This window comes from Pterocles gutturalis, unplaced genomic scaffold, assembly GCF_000699245.1.
Source record: "Pterocles gutturalis isolate BGI_N339 unplaced genomic scaffold, ASM69924v1 scaffold3825, whole genome shotgun sequence".
NCBI classification, from domain to species: domain Eukaryota; kingdom Metazoa; phylum Chordata; class Aves; order Pterocliformes; family Pteroclidae; genus Pterocles; species Pterocles gutturalis.
This window is the reverse complement of record NW_010140528.1, coordinates 15,753-34,167: the sequence shown is the minus strand read 5'-3', so window position 1 is coordinate 34,167 and position 18,415 is coordinate 15,753. Positions and strand designations below refer to the sequence as shown.

At 42.2% G+C, this 18,415-nt stretch overlaps 1 protein-coding gene across 1 annotated transcript in view; it reads right to left on the bottom strand.

Moving 5' to 3' along the window:
• The window catches only part of LOC104469260 (dedicator of cytokinesis protein 1-like), a gene marked incomplete at both ends in the record, with an annotated part of 38,973 nt that overhangs the window by 16,097 nt on the left and 4,461 nt on the right, over positions 1 to 18,415 (bottom strand). The window contains 4 exons of the mRNA XM_010083706.1: positions 746 to 786; positions 3,632 to 3,788; positions 3,978 to 4,063; positions 13,058 to 13,206. Coding sequence (XP_010082008.1) covers positions 746 to 786; positions 3,632 to 3,788; positions 3,978 to 4,063; positions 13,058 to 13,206 — 433 coding nt within the window. The remainder of the gene's footprint in view (positions 1 to 745; positions 787 to 3,631; positions 3,789 to 3,977; positions 4,064 to 13,057; positions 13,207 to 18,415) is intronic.

Here is an 18,415-nt window from a genome sequence, read left to right as displayed (position 1 = left end):
CACAGTTATCAACCCTGCCGCTTGCTAGAGTTTATTTTCTTTTTGCAAATTAATAAAGTAATCATTAAACCCATTTAAACAACACGAAATGAGGTCAGAAGTGAAAATTCTTCCAAAAAGGTGACAAGCATCTGAGCATGAACTAATGAATAGTATTTAGATAGCTGAAATAGCAGTGAAAGCACAAGCTGCATCCTTTTAGCACAACAGTCTAGCCAATTTTAAGCCACAGTCCAAACAGAAGACTTGGAACCCCGAGGTTTACAAAAAGCACAACAACATATTACCATTTTCACCTTGTGCGAAAACAAGATTTTGAAAGGTTCCTAAAAGCTTTAAATTTAAAATAAGTATCAGCCATGATATTATTTAATAGCCCTTTTTACCCCAGGTCACATTATTTCATACCTCACCAGGAGGCAAAATTCTTTCTTTGCTCAGCTTTCATTTGACTTATTTATTTTCTTCATGTGACAACACTCCTGAGTATTTCAGTGTTCATCATAATATCACTTAAGGAGTTGGAGAAGGGGGACAAAAAATAAAAATCTCATTACTCTAATTTAAGATGCTCAGTGTTCTGAATGAAGATAAGCTTTTGAATGTACTGAGGGTTCAGCAAAGTATGTTTTTTCCATTACTTTTTTCCCTCCAGCCCCCAGGTGTCTGCCTAATATAAATTTAATTTTCTCCAACAACACTATGGTAAGCCAAGAAGAGTTTGTCACTGGTCATGTTTACAAACCTGATGTACATTTCTTCTCTCTCAATCTCCTTGTAGAAATTCTGAAAAACAACATAATTCTGTTACCAAGTGTTTGATTTCGCAGCCTGGAATGGGCACAGAACACGCTCTCCAATAAAAATTCATCATTGCGTAACATTGACCTCAAAACTGGAAAACGAAATTTGCCCCTAGTGACAGAACACAAGTTGTTTAACTTACAAAGTCTAATGCCGTGATGTTTCACGATGCAGTGCGTTAGGGCTCACGTCTCATTGCAAAGGTTAAGAATTTGCAAGAATAGTACTGCTAGAAATTAGCTCGCGGCATTTGCGAGTCACACATCAGTAACCGTTTGCGGTTGAAATTTTGTAATGTACAAAACCATAATTTTTAACCAACAGTTGTTCTATGGATTTAAAACTCCAAATCTTAGTTGAGCTACACGTCATCCGCCCTTGAATTCTAATAGTTTCTTTGGAAATAAAAAGTGAGATTAGTGTTATTTAGCTGGTTTCCTGTGCCACACATTAGCGCCACTCTCTTCAGAATGCCTCTGGTCTTCAGATAAACTAGTTAACACTACAAATACTGGAAATGCAAGATATCATAAATTGGATGGGATCCTAACGGCATTTCTGAATCTAATTTAAAGTTTGCCTTCAAAAGTTAAAATATATCTAAGAAAACACAATACAAAGAAATTTATCTTTCACTGAGTTACAATATTTCAATGCTAAATTAAATTAAAAAAAAAAAAATTTTTCAAATTAAGTCTAGGTAGCCACTAACAGATGAAAAAGCCCAGAACTAATAGATGAATAATCACAGAATCACAGAATCACAGGATGGTTTGGGTTGGAAGGGACCTTAAAGCCCATCCAGTGCCACCCCCTGCCATGGGCAGGGACACCTCCCACCAGCCCAGGTTGCCCAAAGCCTCATCCAGCCTGGCCTTGAACCCCTCCAGGGACGGGGCATCCACAGCTTCTCTGCCAGTGCCTCACCAAGCCCAAGACAAAATTGCTCCCTTCAAATAAAACCAAAATACAAGACAGAATCTATGTACCAGACTTGGAAATGATGGATTATTCAGTGGATAGATCATTTCAGTTGACATACCTGCTCGCTGGTTTTGTGTTCAACTCAAAAGACAAACTGAACCCCATGAAAAAATTATGCTGTTACTTCTTACTTGTGTTTTTTACAGTAGAAGAGACTTCTGAGTTAGGCGGATCAACAATATAAAATCATTTTATCCTAACGTTGCTACCAGAAGGAACATCAAATGAACCAAAAGGGGAAGAGGCTTGGGCAGCAGGTTGACCCTGACCCACGTTACATTTCCTCCACCTCCATCTTCCCCAAAAGCCATCCCTGCTCCTGCCCCATCTTCGGGTGCGAGCTCCCACGTTTGTGTGCGCTTAAATGCATATCAAAACCCTGACTTAAACTATAGTCAATACAGACAAATTTAATCCTGTGAAAGCCTCTGCATCATTAAAGAACCAATTAAGAACTCTCTGAGACCTCAGGTGGGAATTGTGCTGAGCGTCAGCCCCAGGTTGGATTTTTGCAAAGGCATAAATTTCACTTCAGGTGCCTGGAGAATGATGAAAAGACTGTGTTGGCCCTGGAGGGCAAACGGGACTTTAAAAATCAAGCTAAGGTTTTAAATCACGCCTGCTGAAAAGGAAGTTCTGCCCCGCCATGCTTTCCTGCATTTCCTGCAGACTTCAGTGGCAAGGTTGTGTGCGGGTATCTCACGGTGATTTAACACGACAGCAGTACATCGCCCGCAAAATTTATCATCTGCAAATACTTGAAAAATTCAGATGACAAAAACCACCATCAGGAGATGCTGGTAGGGACCCTTCGAGAAAACAAAACCAACCCCCACGTGTGCCATCGGTCCCCCTGCAGTCGGTAAGGCGAGAATTACTCGGAGGAGTATTATGAGAAAAGGAAGGAGAAATAAGTTCACCTTCCTAAGGAAATTTTCCCAGTTCGATAAATTGTCGCCGTGTTTTAGAGCGTATGGTGTACGCGATTTTTTTTTTTATTTCCTATCTGGCTTGGTGCAAACTGGCAGCTTTTCTAACTCCAGTTCTTTAAGTGAAGTAAAAGCTTTGATAAAGACATGGGGATGAAAGCTCTGAATCCTGGGGGCCTGGGTGAATCTTGAGTCCTACTGGAAAAATCAAATCTAGCTAGTGCTATGTTTGGGGTCTCTAAAACTTATTTTGACATATTTCCATATGTGCTGATTTTGTGTGAGAGAAATCCCATACTCTAGTGCTTCCACCAAAGAGCATGATGTGTGTGGTAAGGGGCCAAGCTCTACTGCTTCCAACTCCAGCCTCAATGGACAAAGGTTTGTAGTATGGAGTAGACACTCCAGAATTTCTGTAACCGTAAGGAGGAAATTTCACATCAGTGAGGAAAACAACCCGAGCGTTTTCTGCTGTGAATGAAATAGTAACACTCGAATTTCTTCAAAAAATTTGAATAGGGAAGCTGAGCAGAAAGCAGAATACAAATGGGATTGCAAACGCATGATGGATTTGGTTGTAAACTGCGTATCACTCCGGTGTTGACTGAGTATACTGACTCTATATGTCAGAGTGTTTCTCTGTATAAAGTCGTTCAAACCTCTATTGTAAATGTCAATGAACAGACTTCAAAGATCAGGCTCTGAAACACTCCTTAAATCTTCTCTTAGAGTCAATTAAAGAAGTAATAACCCAGGTTTTCATAGATTCACCTTCATTAAAAAAGGGAAGAAAAAAAAGTATTTCAAACTTTCACGAGAATCCCAACGCATACTCTGCCTGAAACAAAATCATCTGTTAACGGTGTTGAAGGAAGAACACAGGAATCATTTCAGGCTGGTGACTTCTCGCTTACCAGCACGTTGACGGTGCAGCTCATGCGGTTCTCCTTGTTCTCGTCGTGCATTATGGTCCTGTAGTCCAACAACCTCTCCATCAAGCGGACGACAAGTTTCACAAAAGTTTCTCCGCTCTTAGCAAGGTATTTGTGTTTTCTGCAGTGCTCCAAGAGGCTGCAAAACCAATTCCATTCGCCGTGTTAATCACATGCAGAAAAAAAGCCCTTGACTCAGGTGGAATTTTAAATATTGTGCATCATTAACAGGTTTTAATTATTTCTGGGCTACAAAGTTCATTGTAGTCTAATTGCTCTCTCTCCTGACTTCACTGTGACATAAATCTCGCTGCTGATCAACACTTACATTTTGTCAAATAACACTTTGTACTGCTCGTCTCCTCTGCCTCCTTCCACTTCATGATCCAGTTTCGTGATGATCTCATTTTCAAACTGTAATTAAACAAAGCAAGCGTAAATAATCAGATGGCAAATATTTCACTTTATTACCGTAGCCTCGATGGTTCGCAGATTGGCTGGGTACCTCGCTGAGATGCTTAGCCATTATTTTAAAGCTTGGTTGACTTGAAGAATTTGCAGCCTCTGGTATTAGAGCATCCACGATGATCTCCTGCCCTACAAGGACTTTTTTTTTGTTGAAGAAATCATCGGTCATGTTGTTAAATGAAGTGTAAATATTTGCATTACGAAAAACTAAATAAGGAGATTAATGGCAAGAATGAGGGCAGGGAAAAAGAAGAGACAAAGCCAGGGACAGAGTGTCCCCTGCAATATCGGTAACAGCAACAAAAGTAAAACACTAAAATGCTGAAAGCTCTGTCAGAGAGGATCTATAACACCTAAGGCTGGAGAACTCTGCGGGATGCACACCCCGGCATCACAAATCAGCCCAGACATCCACACCACCAGTGACACAACCCATGGTCAAGGGACCTCCGCAGAAGAGCCCGGGCGAGATGGGACCCTGCGGCAGGGGACTGGGAGCCCGTTAACCAGAGTGGGAGTTTATTGACACAACGGTTGCCTTCACATTTTCTGCCACTTGCTTAAGCAGCCCCGACCTATTCCGAGGAGCAGCAAAGGGCCACCTGCAGCAGAACAAAGCCCACGAACTTTTTGTAAATGTCAAGAGATGCACTTTGCACCTGCAGTCAATATTAACAGCATATAATGTACAAATGGAAAAAAAGAAAGGATTGCCTGTAGCTTGATATTCTTCCAGACCAAGGACACGCTTCCACGGCCTCCCCACCCACGCTTGCACCTCTGTTCGAGCCACCAGCTTTCCCTCCCAGTGCCACACTCCCCACCTCTGAGCTCTACCAGTAACACAACAGCATCTCTTCCTCTTTATAAATTATTTCCACCGAGCAAAATATTTCCTTTAGTGACACCAGTACTAGCTCCTCTGTTACGGCCACCAACGCAGATGGATTTGCTGGAAATGGGAACGCGGGCTTTTGCTGAAAGCTTTAAGCAAAATTAGACTTTTTTTTCACTGGGAACAGCTGCAAGGAGGCAACAAGGACAACCTCAAAGAGCTTTGCAGTAGAGGTCATGTGCTAAAGATGTAGCTGATATCTATGCTGAAAGGCAAAAATCACAGTCCATGTACCAGGAGGGGAAAAAAATCCCTGCAGAGAGCACCTGCCAGCCCAGCAGCCTCTGCCAAGGGCTGGTAATGGGCACCAGGCACTGGGACCACCATCCCGGAGCATCCCGATGCTGGGGCAGAGGGGATAAACTTGGATGGGGTCTCCGGGGGACAACAGGGGACAGAAATCTTCTACACAGTCAACCCCATGGAGGAGCTAAGGAAGACAAGATGTTATCTCCAGCCAGCAGCAGGGCTCAGACTGCTTTAGCTAGGGAGAGAAACTGGATTTTTCTTAGTCCACACTGGGAAATTCTGCTCGAGTATTTATTTCAGCAACGAGTGCAACATCACCCTTGCCAATGACTCATGTCATGATGACGCTGATGATAAGAGAGGGCTTTTCACCACCTTGACTGATATCTCTTGCATACGGGAAGCGATGGAAACCTGGGGAGAAGAAGAGAAAAGCCTGCGGAATGTAGGGTGAGGAGAAGCCTCTTGGACAATCCCACAGCTGGAGGCACCTGCCTGCTCCCCTGGATGGTCCTTTCCTGAAGCCCAGAGCCATTGTGGACATCCACATGCTAGGTAAGGTGAACCCACGGATGAAATGTGGCCATGGACTGTAGAGAAGTTCCTGCTTTGCTAAGAAAAAAATCTTTTTTTTAGGAGAAATACACTGGTATAATGGGTTTGCTTGATAAATTGTGACAATGCCAAAATACTCCTCTTCATTAGGACAACTCTAGCTCTGAATGTCTTAACAGGCTCAACAGCAGTAATGAAAAAATCCACGGTCAGACCCAGGACACTGGGTTTTGTCTCCCTTTCCAAGCCTCCAAGTCTCTCTTCTCAGCATTAACTGCAGTAACGTTCACATCATTTTCTACTTTCATATGCAACCCCAGACTTCTTGTCCTCTGCAATTGAGTTGGGAAATTTATTTTTACACGCTGCCTGGCAGCCCAACAGAATTCCCTTACAAATAGAGGGGAAAAAAAAAAAAATCTCTGCTCTGAGCTCAGTGACTATGAGCTATCATAACAAATAACAGCAGAAAAAGTCCTGCTCACCTGCTGCTCAGAGCAAATTCAGGATACAGCCTAATGACATACAAAAGTCAATCAAACTGTGAGCTGTCAGGAAACCTCAACCGCAGATTGTATCTTGCATACAGCCACAAAAGCAACCAAGTACCCAACCAACAGATACTCCATCTTCAACCAACTTTTATTATTATGCAACACTGTTTTAAAGATGAAAAACCCAAACCCTAGATTAAAACATTTCAAAGGTGCCCGAAATAATCCACAAAATCACAGCAACACCGGTTGGAAGAGACCTTGAAGGTCATTTAGTCCAGCCTCCTGGGTGATGCAGGATTATTGCCAACACTACATCAGTCCACCTGGGACTCGCTCATCTCCATGGATGGATGATTACACAGCCTCTCTGGGTAACCTGTTCCACTCTCTTACTACTTTCCTTGGGAAGAAATGAATGAAAAGTGAAGTGAAATGAGGTTTTTAATACAATGAATCCATTATTCAAAAACTGCCAGGGAAATGAGAAAAGGAAGAATAATGCAATCCACCCCCTCCAAGAAGCAAACACAAGCTGGAACACGTTCCCACAGTACAAGGACGTGTCAAGTAAAACACTGAGGCAACACAATGATGAAACAGAGAAATCATAAAATTCATGTTCTCTAATGAGACCAGAAAGAAATTGACTTTCTATACCAATGTGAAAAACGACACTTGCTGCCAGCGTGAGCCCTTTAGGTGATATATTTTTTTAGCAAGAGATTACTCATACGAAGAAGAGCAATTACATTTGTCATACAGGATCTTGAGTATCTTCCTGATATCAATTTTACTTAAATTTCTGTAAATCCAGGCTTTGTTGGGCCATCTCACTAATGGCTCCCTTGGGTTGAACAGAGCTAGACTCACGGCATTTCTGGGGTTTGAAGGACTATTAACAACATCTCTGCTCTTCAATCATTCTTGACACTTCTCGAGGAATCAATATGATGCAGATCGTGCCTGCCAGATGACTAAACGTTATTTAACACAGTTAAAATTCCTTCTGCACTCTTTCCACAGAAGAACGTCTCATCAACACAAGCTGAGGTTTATAGAGCATCGTTTTCCAGCATGGGAGTAAGAATATGGCCCGGGAAGTCGCACAAGCTAATGGCTCGGAGACACCACACCTGGCAGCTGTTGATAAAGTCTCAATTTTTCCTTTTTTTTTTTTTTTTTTAAATGCATAAAATAGCACAAAATAGGCATGCAATCATCGTGATGGAATTTATTCTTAAGTGAATAAGCGCCAATTTTTGAATGTTTACAGTACAGCCAGTGACACTTGCTGAGGCTCTTTCTGGAGGCTCAGGGGGTGTCTCTCTGGCACCATCAATGAGCTGAGATTCCTATCCTTCTGTCGACAAGGAAAGCTTGAGGGATGACGTTAGGAAGATCCTTGCAGTCGATCAAGATCTCAGCTTTTCTTCAGGACGTGCTTGAACTTCAGCAAGGAGTATATCCAGCACTTCATCTGTCTGTTACGATCTCTCATCTGGAGAAAATAAATCAATGGAAGCTATCTAGAGTCTTCAAGTGTCAGCTCAACTAATCGCTTTTAGTTTTAGGTTTACCTAAGGTGTGGTCAGGCTGTATTTGCAGCACTGACTGACAATTTAATCTAGCTGTAGGTGAGGAGGACTTGCAATCCTCCAAGCTGCTATAAATTTCTTTTGATAAGGGATTATAATGAATTTCCCATATAACATTCAAGTGACGGATAACACCTCTAGAAATTAGTCCTAATGCAGAAATAGCACATAAGTACGCTAAAACTTTGTTCAAAGGCTACTAAGAAAGTTGGTGGTAATTCCCAAAAGTTTCATCCCTTTCCTTTCTTATTTTTCCACTTAAAAGTAGGTGATTTTGGATGTCTCTAGACTTACTGCATTATCTTGCTCCCTTGCTCTTCAGGTGGGGTGAGGGAGGAATATCGATATTCTCCAAAAGGCAGAAAACAAGAAAAACAAGAAAAACTTACACATTTGCATTTCAACTGTAGATAACAAAAAAATGTTACTTATTGAAATTAATCCTTCATGGGCGACGGCTTCGTGGAATTTTCCCGTTCAGTGGGATTACAGAGGAGAATCTGCAGCATTGCAGAAACTTGGACAAGCCATTAACTTGTGTCCATTGATAACCAACAAGAAATAAAAATGCTAGTATGACTGTCCTGACGATACTGACATTTATTGTTAAATGTTAGAAATGAATTAAAAGGGTGTCCTTGTTATTTCTTCTGGTCTTTAGTATTAATTTGCATACACCACAGGATGCTAGCTAGAGGTACTTTAGCTGCACCCATGGTTTTATTTTAGTAACCATATGCATTATGCATTCATTTATTATGCACTTCTATAGGATTTTGCATTATGCATTCATTGCTTATGCATTTCTATAGGATTCTGCATTACGCATTCATTGCTTATGCATTTCTAGATAATTTTTCTATCTTTTCAGCTACGGTTCCATTATGCTAAGTGTCATTCCAATTTGCAGATATCAGGACAGATGTGTTGTTGCATTTTTGGGGCTCTATCCTCAGATCATTACTTTTTACACAACTTATGCTAACAGGGGAAGAACACATGCTGGAGCTTGTATGCTTACATCTCTAATGCCAACACCATCAGACACTGATAATTCTCTTTAGTAATGCTGTCCACCCTGAAAACTAGACATATGGGACTTCTAATTTCTTCTTGCTCACTACTGCAGAGCAGAGGGACACACCTCTCAGATTTTACTTTGAAGGATAAAAGTCTTGCCTTCTTCCCTACTTGATGAGAAATGGAATTATATTGGGGAAGACAGGCTAGGACAGTGTTTCTTACTCAACTCCTTACCTTATCTTGTTAATGGGCTTTTTTTAGCTCTTAAAGTAAGCTATGTCTACTAATTAATTTGTTCCAGATAAGCTAAAAGAAATCATATTATGATGCAGTGCCATGAGACAGGGAGAACCTACGCATCACCTCCCAGTGCCTTCTCCCACTTGCTCTGTTTTGTCCCAGTTCCTGCACTGGAACCTCTCTATAAATGGGTTCCCCTCAAATCAAGCAAAACTTTATTACATCAGGAATGGCTCAGGTTCAGAAATGGTAAGGAAAAGTTTTGGGGAGGCAAACAAAGAGGAAATGGAGCCAGAGCAGGTGACAGCTGGAAGGAACAGGCAGCAACAGCAGGAGGTCGGGACTTTTTATGCTCCGAATTCCACATTTCAGCTGAATGATTGCTTCATGATGAACTTTCTCTCCTGCTGTCACCACGGGATCCATCCCTCTCACCTGACCAGGCCTTGAACAATCAAACCAATTCTCTTTCATCGCTCCTGTGGCTCTGACATATTCCCTTTGATCTGGAGAGATCGCTAGTAAAACAGGCAAAGGGAAAAATCGAGAGCGGAGAAGGAGGCATTTGCTTCTACAGGGAAGCTTCAGTCCCACTCTGACTTTAGAATCAGATTCATGCTTTGAGGTACAGGCTACTTTGAAGCCTTATATAGGCTTCAAAGCATCCTGAGAGGGACAGGACAAAAATGGGCAACTCCAGCTTTTAATTTAGTTCTGTAAATACCAGAGGAATTTTTTTTTTTTTTTTTTTTCCCCCCCCTTAGGGCTATATATACTGGAAAGCCAAAAAAACCCTTCCTGTATTTTACTGGTTTTACAGGCAAACCAACTCATACTGAAATGAAAACCTCCATGGGGAAAGCTGTCTAACACAAGTCATGATGAACTATCACAGCAGCAAAGTTCTGCCAAAATACTAAATTCCTCCCCCACAAATCAGGAGGTTCATACATCTGCTGGAGAAGTGAAGACAATCTACTCATTGATGAGACTAATAAGGTTAGATAATTGGGTAGCTGCCAGATTAGTTTAACAGTAGCCAACCACCCAATTTTGAAGTTCTTTGAAAGCAACGCTGGACAACGGTTATTGGTAGTTGCATACAGATGACAGAATTCAGTACATTACACTGACACATGAAGTATGAAAGCTTACCTAGGTACTGGTAACACTTAGATTATTTTATATCTATTTATATCACTTAAACACAAAAAAGATGTGCCAGGAAGCTAAAAGCCAGGCAGGAGCACTTCAGTTCCTGAGGAAACCACGGAGCAAGCCCTCATGGAAGCTGCTTCCAGGTACACGAAGGGCAAGAAGGTGTCTGGGGAAAGGCAATATGGATTTCCCAAGGGTAAATCAACCTGACCAACCTGATTGCCTTCTGTGATGGAACTACAACTACCTGCTCCGTGGACAGAGCCGTGGTTGTCACGATCTTAGCATACAGTCTCTCAAAACATACTTGTTGACCAGTTGGTCAGATGGACTGGATATAGAGACTATGGGTGGGAAAAGTGGCTGAATTGCTCATCTCCAAGGGTGGTGGTTTAATGGCTTTGACAGTTCGAAAGACAGCCAGCAAGAAATTGCACGAAATAAGAGGAACTGAAAGTCCTGAATCTGGGATGGCATGGGTGCAGGCAGCAGTACAAGATACTCTGCTGGAAAGGACCAGGTGGACGACAAGCTGAACGTGAAGAAGCAGTGTGCCCCTTCAGTGGAGTCAAAATGTATCCTTGATTGCACCAACACGATCAACGGGATTATTCCACTTGTTGGACCATGGCTGGAATACTGCGTCCAGCTTTGGTTCCTCCAGCTTGAGAGAGACATTGACAAATTGGAGATGGTCTAATGGAGGGCCACCGAGGTGAGAAGAGTGTTGGAGGAGCTGGCCTGAAGGAAAGGGGTTTGTTCAGCCTAGAGGAAAGTAGACTCAGGCCTCCCAAACCTAAAAGGTGGTTATGGAGGAGATGGAGTTACTCTGCTTACAAGGGTGCACAGTGACAACACAAGCAGCAGCAGGCACAAGTTAATTCAGAGAAATTCCATCTGGATATAAGAAGAAAAGTCTTAAACATTAGAATAGGTCACCCCAAGAAGTGGTGAAACCTCGCTTACTGGCAGTATTCAATATTGAGCTTCAGGTGGCCCTGGATAACCCAATCCAAGGCCCAGTTTGGACCAGGTTACTTCCAGAGGCCCCATCCAACCTAGACTTTGAGCAACCTGGTCTAGTGGAAGGTGTGCCTGCCCATGGCAGGGGGGTTGGAACTAGATGGTCTTTAAGGTCCTTTCCAACCCAAACCATTCTATGATGCTCTGCTTTTTACAAGCTGTGATCTTCATTCCCCAAAGCCCATTCTGAAATACTCAGAAAACCATATAACTACATTATCTGCAAAACCGTAAATGGACAGATTGATTCCTCCCCGTTAGACGCACCCGTTCCCTCCAAATGCACTGAAAAAGGTTTACTACCTCTGCATCTGGCATATCAGTGCTTTGTCCATAAAGAAGAAGCTATACTGGCATCAAAAATATATGTTGAGCATCTACGATCCAAGACATCTCCGACTTAAGCATGAGGCATTTTTCTTCTCAAAAGGCAAAAAGAATTTGTGTGAAATATTTAAGCCGTTCATTTATTAAAATCACCCAACTATTCCACCCAAAGCTGGTTCCCTTCTATCAAGAAAATATAGGGCCATAAATTCAGCTATAAAGTTACCCTCGGATTTTTCATGATCCATATAATTGTACAAATAAAAAATGACAAGCAACAAAAGAGAGCATCTGATAGGAAACTGTTTAAATGGCATCCCAGTGAGCATTTCAATCTTTACAGTATCATCAGAGTCAAACATAAGAAAGAATGATTATGCAGTAATTGGATGGATCCAAAATATAGTTCACAACCTTTCCACGCACCATCCAGCACAAAACAAATCAAAGCAATAAAGCTGATGCCGTTTCCCTTGCTTAAGTCTCTCCATGTAGATATTCATTTACTCTGGCTACAGATTTATTAAGAGCTGGTTATGAATACTAGCTGACAAAAAAAGTATGGAAAAGACTAAGATTTTTCATCCAAAAAAATCCCCTGCCAATATAAAGGGGAAAAAAGTAAACACCACACGTCAAACTTCACTGAAAAATTCACAAGGTCATATCCTGAACTGATAGAAATTTCAGTGTAAAGGAGCCACACGGGCTTATACCATAACACTGCCTGGCCCAATTCGTCTTATACTCAATCCATAAAGTGAAGTTTCAAGGGAAAGAAGGTCAAATGAATGACGCCAGAAAACTTTCTGTCTCTCAGAAGTTGATGCTATCGGGATAAGATTGTGTGCGCTTATTCAAGGACTTCCCTCAGCATGTTAAAATAAAATAGAATAAAAATGCTACGTTAGTATTTTAGATATTGCAGTGTCTGTACAGCGTGAAGAAACAGTGACGCTGGCTGGATAGCTTTTCTTCCTCTCCAAAATCCATGAAATGGTAGAGAGTAGAAAAATCAGGAGATACTAGAGACGATAAATTCTTATAGGTTATAGTTTCTTTTGCCACATTATCAGGCTTCCTTTATGTCCAATTTAACCCAGAAGCAGACTCCTTTTCTGAGTCACAGCGAAAATTTAAGACATCTGTCTTTGCTCTCCTTTTGTATCATAAAGAAAGGTTGAATTTGCTTCATGCAAATTTTTCTTTCAATAAGAATTTAAAACCCGCATATGAAAACTCTACAGCCACTCAAGAGTTATGGAAAATCCGTAATTGTATTATTCTTCTAAAGAAATAACAAAAATTATGATGTTTTTTGTCAAAGAACAGTTAAATCTTCTTTACAGACTTTAAATATCTGTAGCTCGTTGCTTACCATCTGGAAGCTTCTAGTAGAATGGAATTCACACTGCATCATATCAAAGAAGATGGGGATTGTAGCTTTGCGAAGTTCCGTTTCGGGGATCAGCGTCATTTCTAAGATAGGTCCCACCATTTCTGGGATAAACTTGATTTTATGCTGACCTTTAAGAGAAAAGATGCATTTCAGAGTTAACGAACATCTACTGGCTTAGGTAGAAGGCAATTGTTATGAAAGCTGTACCAATAAATTCTCATATAGCATAAGGGAGTATTTTTCAAGAAGCATGTATGATTATTTATGGCACAAGAGAGGAATATGTGGTGTGTATAAATTAACAAGAGTTGTTCAATCAGCAGTCAAACTGGAACTTGACAGATTTTCCATGAAGCACCCATATTTACACACCCATATTGCCTTTCAAGGGTGTTTTTTGAACACAACCGATGGCTGGCAGAGAAGGAAGCTAAAAGGCACATCACTTGTATTCACTTATTTAGACTTCTGTATCTTCCGCGGCGTACAAAATGTTCTCCGTGTCAGTCTATCAAAGTGTCACCACCAGTGCGTACTTACACAGCCTCGAGACATGAAACTACATCTTACCAAGCCGACAATATGTCTTCTTTCCTCGAGAGTCGATCTGACTGGCAAACTTGATTTCAAATTGCATCTTTCCAAGAGAAAAACGCGCCTCCCCCAGCCCTCCCCCGCTACGCTCTAAACACACGGAACAGAAATGAAACCTCAACAGGAACATGGCACCTAATAAATACTGGACTAGTTAAAAACACCTAGTTACCATTCGTATGATTAGCTCACATGTAGAGAACGCACATTATAAATTCTGCAAATCATCTGAAACAGATTTTAATTCCATTATATTCCACTGCACTACACCAGTATGGCAGTAACCATGGAAGTCTTTAATTACCAGTTTCACTTTTGACCAGAACTAACGTAAATCTCAACAAATGTAATCAAGAAGAAATCCTTTCCTAACAAAACACGCTACATTTATTATTTTTTTTTTTAGCAGATATAATTTAAGTTACTTGATTTGGGAAACTGCAGAATCCTATAAGCATTAGCAATCCTATTAGGGCAAATTAATACTCAACTCAAACTGCTGCTTGGTATGATGCTGCAAGGCTGGTTGTTGGGGAGGAATACCAAGTGAGAGGCAAAAAGCCTTCCTCTACCTCTCTTACAAGTCTTATTACATCTGGCCTCCCAGGTGACAAGTTTTCTTGTATTATGCCTGAAAAGTGTCAGAGTCAATATTTCAGAAAACAAATGATAGTGACAAAAGTTATTTGTCAGGCAAAAATTCAGTGTCAGGAAGTTCTCCGCGTGCCACCGTGGGTTTCTGCATCGCTTCAAGCACAGGGGGATTCCCTCAGAGAAGCAACTAACATCTTTTGAACTTGAGCCATGAAAAACAGCAAATTCACAAAAGAAGATTTTTTTATTTTTTTTTTCAAATCTTTGATCCTTATTCTTCTTCTCTGGGGGCATATCCACTTCCTGCTCAAAAAAGGGAGCCGCTGAAGAGCTGATCCGATGACAAAGGCATGGAGAGCCACGGAGCTGACCTCCCAAGGTGCTCTACCACCGAGGCCAACGGGAGCCACGGGTGGCCACAAGACTCGGTCCTGGCCACGCAGAACCCGGCCGGCAGCTGCCAGCCCCACCACCATGAAGCTGAACCACACGCACTCATCCTTCCTGCCGTTCACTGATTATTTATCAGCGGTGCTGCCTCGCAGGTAATCAACAGAGTTTTTAAATCAAAGAGGACAGAGAGCTTCTCGGAATATAAAATTCAGGACTTGGGGGGAGTAGAAGAGAGAGAGATATTAGCAGAAAGTATTAAAATCACAGTGAAAAAAATTCCTCGTTGGCTGTTTGAAACCCACATCGCTCTCCACGCTGTCTGGAGGGTCCGTGGGTGGCTCCCACCGGAGTTTACGCAGCTCAGCTGCAGAGGAAACCAAGGGGAAGGATGTGCCGGGCGGCGCAGCCTACACAAATTAAAACTCTAAGCCGTCTTGGCTGGTCCTCTTCATCAAGGATGCATGAGGAGTAACCTGGAGAAAGGGTTTGTCCACCAACTGGGTGATACTGGAGAGGGCTGAGAGCCCTGCGTGACATCCTTCTGTCGTGACGACACGCACCGGTGACGCAATGACGTACGGGTGTTTGCTGCGACGATGTGATCCAGGGCGATGTTGTGCCACAAAAGAAAGCAGGAGAACAAAACACAAAAAGGAAACGATCTCCAGAGCATCCACCCCAGCTGCCTGTCACAGGCAGCACTTGCCGATAAACAACCCAACAATGAATTCGCCTTTTTTTTTTCCCCCCCTGGGAGCATGGGAACTCCCACGCAGAGATTCAAAATGTGACAAGCCTGGAAGAAAACTGAGGATTCTCTTCTGCAAACCAAATTGTGCAGCTGCTTTAAGAAGCACATGAAAAGAAAAGCATTCTTTTGAACATGTAAAACTATTCCCTTGCCATGGCTCCTGCTGCGCCACGAGACGCGCTCCCACCGACTGCTCGCACGACGGTAACAGACCTCATTATGCGAACCAAACCCAAGGTGCTTTCTTCATTGGATAACATGGGATTTTCATCTCCCAGATTCTTCTCATTTAAACGTAGGCCACAAAAACCACGGAATAATTTGCCAGCAGCCTCACCTCTCACGTGGGTCAGCTCTGAACACGCCTGACTAATTCCCAGAGCGTTATCCGTAATGACTTCTATTTATGTAACGCTCAAAGTTCAGATCTATTTTTAACCCTGGCTTCCCCTCCAACGACATTAACGTCTCTGTCAGGACACCTTTTCTGCCGTCAAGCCCTGGGAGGGAAGGGCCGGGCCAGCGGGCAGCTCACCGGAGGACAGCAGCAGCAACCGCGTCATCTGCAGGGATTTTACTTTTCCATCTCCCTCCGGCTGGTTCAGATGTCAACAACAAAAGCAATGTTTTCTTTGCCTTTCCTTGACCAGCTTTACCACGAGGATATTATTTTTAATGTCAATACTGTTTTTTTTTTTAACATATAGCTGTTGAAACCATTAACCACTGAAAACCGGTACACACGACCTGGTGTCAAACTGTGTTTTGTAGACGCTAAATTGCACCGCACAATGCTTTCAAGCGCGTGTTGTTTGAGTTCCTACATTTTCAAGCCAGAAGCCACGGCTTGCTTTATGCTTCTCTGCTACTTACCATCTCACCAAGGTCTAAGGCCCCACTTACAATAAAAAAGTGATTCAAAATGCTCCATTATGGAAGTGGTGGAGTCACCATCCCTGAAGGTGTTCAAGAAACGTGTGGATGTGGTGCTTCGGGACATGGGTTAGTGGGTTGGGTGGTGTTGAGTTGACGGTTGGACTTGATGATCCTTGAGGTCTTTTCCAACCTTAATGATTCTATGATTCTATGATTATTTTAAAGTTCAGGTTGTGATATGGAGGGGGAAACGCCTGCAAAGCCTAAGATACCCTGGTTTTGGTGCACGCAAAATAAAAGCCTTGCAGCACTTTGAGAAAGGCAACGCTGTGGGAGATCTGCCCACCGGGACTGGGCTCCCCAAAACCATCCCCATCAGAGCACTCAAAGCTATAGCCTCCGTGATCAAACCTAGCAGGGTATCAAACAGGAGAGGATTTAAATAGACAATCTGTCAGGCTGCACCTTTCATACAGGGTTCTCTGTTTAAAACAAAAATCTTCTTCCTAAATTACAGGTATTTAACGTGTGCACACTATAGTTGCTTTTGTTTTTTCTGGAAAGAATATTGAAGCCACCATTACATCGGAAACACAAAGACAAGAAAAAACACTTTTAGAAGTTGTATTTTACTATTTGATTTTAGAGAATAAATTATACTCTCACATGTGCATTCCAGCCACAGGACTGTCTCGTTCCTGACTAGGGAGTTTTGACTCAGCAGGCATCATACTTTAATCACGGCATTTATGAACAAAAACTGATGAGACAAACTATTCATTTTGGAGGCTCATCCACACCCTTTAATATATAAATCAAAAGTCAGAGTTGTTTGGCTTCATCATATCTTATGCACAACGGCAAAGTCATCGAAATTCTACGCTCAAGCATATGCAGGAATTACAGCTTTTCTCTTCTGATTTTGTTTCTGAACATATACATTAATAATTTGACTAATGAAGTGCAACTTCTAAGATAGACGTGTCAAGCAGCCCCCACTCAATTCCCCCGCAGTGCTAAGCCAGAATTCTTCCTTAATTGATGCTGTGACATACCCGAGATCGGTGAAGGGCCAAAAGCTAAACACGATCAGCACGGACTATCTGTATCACAAAGCAGCTGAGAAAAAGCAAGTTGCTCATTATGAGAAGTACAAAGGCCGCCTCGGATTGGGGTCCTGCCTCCGATTTACCTTTCTCTGGCAGCTTTTGTTGGGAAGAGCAGCAATTTACTGAGTGTCTCGGCACGGGAGATTTCAGCATTAATGATCCCAGCCACTTAGAGAATCACAACCGTTAGAGCTAGAGGAGGTCACCGAGCCATCTACCTGGATAATCTTGGTTTATAAAATCTCTGATTAAAAAGTAAAGGCTTTCATGACGGCACAGAAAGAATTATTGAAGACAACACCACCCCCCATGCCAATCGATTCACAGAACTGCAGGGGAAATGATTATCGTCTCCCTGTTAATGGTGAACTTTCCCAAGAGCAGCCAGTGTCCAATGATTATCGTCTCCCTGTTAATGGTGAAAAACTGAACCTTAGAGCAACTAAATAACTTTCCCAAGAGCAGCCAGTGTCTGCAGCAGTGGTGAAGAGCACGGTGCACTCCACAGTCCCCAAACTGAACACAATAAACTCATGTAAGGACAACCAGATGTCTAACTACGTATGCAAAGTTTTCTACTTTCATTCTAGCAAATACTGGGAAAAGTTTGAGAATTTCACGTTAGAGAAATTAGTAAAGACAAGAGATGAATAAGCCCAGAAGAGGGAAGGATTTGGCTCATTGCATCCCGAGCTGGATGACCCAGCACCAGCCAGGATACTGATTTTATTAGCTGTCTGTCAAGTCACCTATCAGGCGTGTACTGTGCTTTAATTTGTTCTCCAGGCACTTAATTCACGAAAGATGCTTCTAATAAAAAGTGAACTCAGCAGCCTTCAGAAGCCTTTTCTCATCATTCCAGCAGAGCGGATGCACACTCCGTGATATCAAATACTTTTGAACCTTTGCGTTCCCTTCTCTTCTATATGCTGATTTTTTTCAAGTTTCAGCAACAACGGTTCAGCTGCAGATATAAGTGAAGTGGCATTTACTTCTGATAATTCAAGGAACTTCTGACAA